This window comes from Megalops cyprinoides, chromosome 10 (genome assembly GCF_013368585.1).
Source record: "Megalops cyprinoides isolate fMegCyp1 chromosome 10, fMegCyp1.pri, whole genome shotgun sequence".
Classification (NCBI taxonomy): domain Eukaryota; kingdom Metazoa; phylum Chordata; class Actinopteri; order Elopiformes; family Megalopidae; genus Megalops; species Megalops cyprinoides.
In genome coordinates this window covers 3985001-3992286 of record NC_050592.1, presented here as the reverse complement: position 1 = coordinate 3992286, position 7286 = coordinate 3985001, and the positions used below count along the sequence as shown (strand labels likewise).

Genomic DNA, 7286 nt, shown 5'->3' with positions numbered 1-7286 from the left:
ATAGGTAGATTTCTATTCACATAATATTACACAAATTTACACTTCTGTGTAGATCCACACTCTGCCTTCAGTGTCACCTTTCACATCCTGGTGTGCCGCAGAGACTCTACAGAAAAAAAGTTTGACAAACTCTGCATTCCTTCCTTCCTAGTCTGGAAAAAGTGTTTTGTTTCTGTAATCAAATTAAAAAAAAAAAAAACTTTCGCTGAAGGAGATGCAGAGATGTATGCTCTGGTCCAGTGATGGAGAACAGAGTCTTTAGCAGAGCTGAGTCTGCCGTCTTGGCTACTGCATGTAAAGCCATTGTGGGCTTCTGGGAGTTTGAGTTCTGCCTGATGGTAAACTGCCCCATCCCTCACTTTAAAGTCCCTGGTGACGCTGTCCTAAACTGTGACATCATCAATGCCCCCATAATCACATGATTACATTGTTGGAGCCACTCTAACAACGGGTCCTGGGTTTCTCTAAGCTGCTGCTGTCGCCGTGGGTGATGCTCCACTGCAGCTACCATCTCTCCCCCCCCCCGCTATCCCGAGGGAGGGCGAAAAACTCTGGTACCTGACAGCTGGAGTGACATATGCACTGTAATAAAATCTTCAAACCATCTGCGGCAAGAGCAACACTGCGAGCTCCGTGACAGCTACCGCGGCAGCTATTTAGCGTGGGGCCGTTTTCCTCTCCTGTCGAGCTGTGCATTACAACCTCCGCTAGTACGTACACATCCAAGCTCATTAGAGGTCAATTAGGAACGGAGCTGAAAGTGGAAGGGTTGTTCATTTGGAACAGAGTCTGGGTTTGTGGGTGGGAGGGCAATTGAGTCAAACATTAATAACACATTGAGGGAGAACTGATTAGCAGATTCGGGTGCGAGGGCGTGATATTTGTCCTCGCAGGTGCTCCTTTGCCAAGCGAAAGGAACAGGATTCGCAGATCGGTGCCGCTTCCTCGCTGATCACTCTGCACGGGAGAACTGTGACCTGACAAACGCAGAACAATCCTTGGTTTTGCACTAGTAACATCAGGGATTCGAGTTTCCGAGATGCTGCTGAGCGAACATTGGTCGCTCAGATTGGCAAAGACAGGCTGGTGTGATCACCCATCTCAAGGTGCAGGTTATTTGCACATCTTATGTCTGTCATCAGCTTGGCTCTCCACCAATGAGCAGAGGTGGGTGTGGCATGGCAGGAGGGGGGGTGTAGTGGGAGGAGCCAGGGGAGACCGAGAGGTGTCATGTGACTCGATAAATGGCAAGCACACCAAAAGCGAGGTTTGAAAGGCATAGCAGGATTTAAATGCAACTGAGCGTCGTTATCATCATCTTTTATAAGACTTCACAATTTTAAAAAAATAAGAACACTGACCAAAAAAAAAGCCCAACGGACGAATAAATACAAATAAACTGGTAGACTCTTGAGGCTTCTTTTTTTAAACCTCTTTTCCCACCATGGTAACACTGTTTTCTGCCTTAGCTGCTCTCTCTTTCTGAAGGCCACTGTCCTCGTTGTGGCTCACAGGCTTCCCGGGCCTCACTTTTAACACTTAATACTCTGGCATGCCGGCGCACTGGTAATATGGTCCCCTGCTTCACACACACAAAAAGACTGGGCTGTGACTTTTAGACAAGAACATCTACAAACTGCAAATACCTATATACATCTATTAACAATAGGGGAGAACAAAGCAGAAGGCAATAAAAATCATAATTAAGAAAAACAATCAAACAAAAAAAAAAAAGACATACAAAATAAAAAAGGGGAGACTTCAACTCCTGGTGGTTGTCCTGTATGTCTGCAGAGTTGGCACCATTCGATGAGATACGGTGAAACATTCCCCTCTGTAATGACATGAGTCCAGCCCGCGACCGCGCTCCGGAGAAGAGCGGGCTGGCGGCCACTGCTACGCGGGCGTTACGGCGACAAGATCAAGAAGGCGAGACACGGGACGTCCCTCCCGCGCGGACCGCGCCCGTCATGGCGGCGGGAAAAAGCCTCAGTGTCACCGTCACACCGCTGGCAGGCGTGCTGCGTGGTTCATTCACCTGTTCCTCTGTGGTGTTTTCCCCAGCGGGGTGAAGTGGTAAGGCAGAGATCTCCGGTCTGAACCACACTAAGCCGCTCCCGGCACGTGGCTCGTAGGTCATGTGACCGAAAGGGAACACTCCCGCCGGTCACAGGAAGTGAGGCGCGCTCACAGGTAGGTCCCGGGTCTGTCCGCGGGCCCAGGGCTCGGCAAGAACACTTAGAATAGCACAAAACAGCGTGGGTCCCACAGCCGTGTTAAGGAGAACGAAGAGACGACAGGGACGCAGAAGGACAGCCACAGATTAAAGGTTAAAGGCCAGAGAGGCTTCATCCATTTCTGAAGTCCTCTCCTTTTTTTCCTTTTCTTTTTTTTTGTTTTTTTTTTTTTTCAAGAATTTTTTTTTTTGTTTTTCTTTAAATTCTCTATCTTTTGTTTGCAAGGTAAGCCCGTTAATCCAAGCGAGGCGAAAAAAAAACAAAGGGAAAGAGAACACAGAACGAGGCGATGCGGGTTTGGCCCAATCAGCAGTCCCCGATCAGGTGAGGGGCTTCCAGGACCCCGGTGCTATCTCACCTCCATGCACTCCAGGTACTCCAAGGCCAGCTCATAGCAGAAGCGGTATTGGTCCTGAGAAAGACACACACAAACACAGAGTCAGCAACATTACATATCAGCCTCTTCTGGTAATTACCTCAGTAGTTCCAACATTTTAATTCTACAATCAGCTAGCTGAGCAAGGTAGAGGAAGACAGGCATATAGCTTTAACTGTAGAACTACTATCCTGCATCCCACTAGAGCATCTTATCCAAAAGCATCATTCACAGTAAGACCATCCACAACCACAGGCACTGTTCCGCACGGCAGTCTCAGTTATGGTCGGTGTGTATCACACCACAGGCCCTCTGCCTCACTGTGCAGTGAGTGAAAGCGCCCCCCCCCCCTCACTGTGCAGTGAGTGAAAGCGCCCCCCCCCCCCTCCCCCTCACTGTGCAGTGAGTGAAAGCGCCCCCCCCCCCCCCCCCCCCCCTCACTGTGCAGTGAGTGAAAGCGCCCCCCCCCCCCCCCCCTCACTGTGCAGTGAGTGAAAGCGCCCCCCCCCCCCCCTCACTGTGCAGTGAGTGAAAGCGCGCCCCCCCCCTCACTGTGCAGTGAGTGAAAGCGCCCCCCCCCCCCTCACTGTGCAGTGAGTGAAAGCGCGCCCCCCCCCTCACTGTGCAGTGAGTGAAAGCGCCCCCCCCCCTCACTGTGCAGTGAGTGAAAGCGCGCCCCCCCCCCCTCACTGTGCAGTGAGTGAAAGCGCGCCCCCCCCCCCCTCACTGTGCAGTGAGTGAAAGCGCCCCCCCCCTCACTGTGCAGTGAGTGAAAGCGCCCCCCCCTCACTGTGCAGTAAGTGAAAGCGCCCCCCCCCCCCCCCCCCTCACTGTGCAGTGAGTGAAAGCTTCCCCCCCCTCACTGTGCAGTGAGTGAAAGCGCCCCCCCCTCACTGTGCAGTGAGTGAAAGCGCGCCCCCCCCCCCCCTCACTGTGCAGTGAGTGAAAGCGCCCCCCCCCCCCCCCCCTCACTGTGCAGTGAGTGAAAGCGCGCCCCCTCCCCCTCACTGTGCAGTGAGTGAAAGCGCCCCCCCCCCCCTCACTGTGCAGTGAGTGAAAGCGCCCCCCCCCTCACTGTGCAGTGAGTGAAAGCGCCCCCCCCCCTCACTGTGCAGTGAGTGAAACCCCCCCCCTCACTGTGCAGTGAGTGAAAGCGCCCCCCCCCCCCCTCACTGTGCAGTGAGTGAAAGCGCCCCCCCCCTCACTGTGCAGTGAGTGAAAGCGCCCCCCCCCCTCACTGTGCAGTGAGTGAAACCCCCCCCCTCACTGTGCAGTGAGTGAAACCCCCCCCCCTCACTGTGCAGTGAGTGAAAGCGCCCCCCCCCCCCTCCTCCTACCAGGGACTCCACCATGTTGGGCTTGGAGTTGCGCAGCGTCTTAACGGCGTAGAAGACGTCCACAAAGCTCTGGTACTGGATCATCTCCAGCAGCATGGTGCAGGCACAGAAGGTCCCGCTGCGCCCCCCGCCATTCCTGTCACACACACGCACGCAAACACACACACATACATAAACACACACACACACACACACACATAAACACACACGCACGCAAACACGCACACACACGAACACACACACATACATAAACACGCATGCACACACACGAACACACATACATACATAAGCACACACACACACGAACACATATACATACATAAGCACACACACACACACACACACACAACACACAAAATGAATGCTGATGCATTTATGGGGGTTTCACTATATGCTCCCCTATATGCTCCCCCCCCGGCAGATCCACCCCCCCCAGCACACAGCAAGACAAAGGCAGGATGAGTCACTGTGAATGCATTGCAGGAAAATTATCTGATACATGTATGGTGCAGGTGTTCTTTCTCTGCCTGAAGTGCAGACGCATTAGAAAACGGCAGCAGAAGAGACCGGGAGCGGCTGGCGTAATCTGCAGGCAGGGAGAGAGCGGATCGATGGCCAGCCCCTCTGAGCCTGCAGTCTGAGAGCCACGTGTGGGGGTGTGGATTTATTTAACATTTATTTAATATTCATGTATTTGTTTTTTTTGTTTCTGGGAGCGGGTGGTAGACACTTCAGAAGGATGCAGAGGAGGAGAATGGGATTCTGGGAAAAGCCGAGAGGAGAAATCTGACATCAGGAAACTGGCGCGGATCAACATATCCGCTCCGTAAACCGCGGGAGAACGTGCTGGGCCGGGTTTGAAGACAGCATGTGGAGGTTGCGCTGAGGCAGGGACTCGCGGAGCTGCGGAATGGATCGTCTGCCATCGTCCGTCAGAAGTGCGGCCGATGTCGGGGTGACGCGGTGTACTGACCGAATCGTTCTCCCCGCAGGTATTTCAGGGCGACGAAGGGCACGGCCACGTCAGGCAATAAAAGCAGAGCGGCGACTGCAATTGATTTTCGTAATTCTGTCAGCTCGGGATTCGGTGCTACGAGGGGAAATTGTCTCCTGCATTAGGCGGTAATTGATTTCATCTCCATAATATTTCACTCGGTTGTTGCCTCTAACCCCTCCTGACGTCTGACGCCGGAATCCGTGGGAGTGCGGGTGTGTGCGTCAGGGTTGCAGATGCACCAATACATTGTTTGCGAGCTGCTAAAATCTTTACATTATTGGCACTTAGCAAACGCTCCTATCCAGAGAGATGTACATCGGTTACATGTTATCCATTTATAGAGCATATTTATCGAGGCAATTCTGGGTTAAGTACCTTGTAATGGTACAGCAGCAGTGCCCTAGCGGGGAATTGAACCAGCAACCTTATAACCTTTTCGGTTATAAGCCCTGCTCCTTACCATTGTGCTATACTGCCACCCCAAAAATCATGTCATGTTGACTCAGCTGGCTCAACGATGGAGCCATTGGTCAATTCAGTTTCATGTCTGGTGAGGGAGTGAGTGAGTGAGTGAGTGAGTGAGTGAGTGAGTGAGTGAGTGAGTGAGTGAGTGAGTGAGTGAGGGAGTAAGGATCATGGGAGCTGACAGCATGTGCTTTGAGGTGGGAGGGTAATGTCTGGACATTTGTGACGGAGAGAGTGATCAGGTCCACAGGGCTAGCCTTTCAACTGCGCTGAGAACACACAAGACCAGCACAGTCAAGATCACACATCCTGTCACATGATCTGGCAACCTGGTATCAATATCCCAGACATCAGAAAATGGGGTTTGTTTGTTTTTTTTTTTGAGGGTGAGTGAAACATCAATATCAGACATTCTGGGATTGCATTACTTGTCTTTGTTTTTGGAACATCTGGTATTGACAAGTGAGACTGATACAGAGGATGTCAGGGCTCTGAGCCAACAATGAATTTCACAGCACCACCATACAGTGCTACACGACTCACGCAGTATGATATTAATAATAAAGAATAATCTAATGTGCGTCATGGTGAGCTATAATTTAACGCTATTTTAAAATATTATATAAAATGATAATGGTACTATTTAACCATTTATCATGTGTTATCTATAAAACTACAGATCATCTACCATCTTTCATGCTTTATTAAAAAACATCACCATGGGGAGCTTTTGTAAGTGGAGGAGTAATTTCAGTGCTGCAGTGAACAGCGCTGTCCCCTCATTGCTCAGGCATAGCTCGTGCTTGTCCTTTTCTTGGAGACTCAGACATCGACAGCCCCAACACATGGCGTTGCTGGTGCCGTTCACGTTGTCATGGCATCCTCGGAGTCCGCCGGGGGGGGGGGGGGGGGTTGTGCGCATGCTGTGTGTGAGCTGGAACCGCCTGCATCGCTGCCACACGCTCAGGGTCACTAATGAGTCAAACTGGCATCTCGGGTGGGGTGGGGTGGGTGCGCACCTGTGGGTTTGGCCTGGTGGCTCTCTGTTGAGTGCCTCTGTTTGCTACCTGTCTGGGGGAAAGGGGCCCTTCTTCCTGCTGGTTTAGTGTCAATGTGGTACTGTCACTGCTGGGTTCTAGAAGGGTGGGGTGCGGGCAGGTTGCAGATGGGGATTAGGCGGTGTGTGAGCGGGGTGTGGGTAGAGAGTGGACAGGGTTGTGGGTGTGGCAGGGGTGGGGGCATGGGCGGAGTCGTGGGTTGGGCAGGGGGGTGGGTGTGTGCAGGGGTCATGGCGGGGTTGTGGGCAGGACAGGGGTAGAGAGTAGGCAGGATTTGTAGGTGGGGTAGGTGTTGGATGGGGCAGGGGTGGAGAGTGGGCAGGGTTGTAGGTGGGGCAGGGGTGGTGTTGGGCGGGTTGTGGGCGTGGCAGGGGTGGGGTTGGGCGGGTTGTGGGTGTGGCAGGGGTGGGGTTGGGCGGGTTGTGGGTGGGGTGTGTCAGGAGGGCAGCGGGACTCACAGGCAGTGGACGATGGTGCGGCCCTCCCCGCACTCTCTCTGCCACTTGTTGACGTGGCCCAGCAGGTTGAGGAAGGCCTTCTTGGAGTCGGGAACGTCCCGGTACGCCGACCAGCGCAGGAACTGGAACTGCCGAACCACCAGCTGACCCTCCTGCAGCTGCAGACAGAGAGGTCAAGGGGTCATGAGGTCAGAGGTCAGCTTAAAGACAAGGCATGCCGTGGAATGCATGTGTCCTGTATTCCAACATTCACATTTGGGTTTCTCAGTATGCTCTCCTAATCTGCTTTGCCGGTACATGGGTGACACGCATTGCCAATAATAGCCTTTACACTCTTCCTGGATACATTTCCCTTCCC

General features: G+C 52.8%; 1 protein-coding gene across 8 annotated transcripts in view; it reads right to left on the bottom strand.

Annotated features, from left to right (window-relative positions):
* Window positions 1-2472: 2472 nt before the first annotated feature.
* ptprub (protein tyrosine phosphatase receptor type Ub) overlaps window positions 2473-7286 on the bottom strand; it is a 202245-nt gene continuing 197431 nt past the window's right edge. For all 8 annotated transcript variants that reach the window (XM_036538070.1, XM_036538072.1, XM_036538074.1 and 5 more), the window contains 3 exons: window positions 6929-7086; window positions 3951-4086; window positions 2473-2649 (listed from right to left, as the gene is read on the bottom strand). In XM_036538070.1, the coding sequence (XP_036393963.1) occupies window positions 2587-2649; window positions 3951-4086; window positions 6929-7086 (357 nt within the window). In that variant the 3' untranslated portion in view covers window positions 2473-2586. The remainder of the gene's footprint in view (window positions 2650-3950; window positions 4087-6928; window positions 7087-7286) is intronic.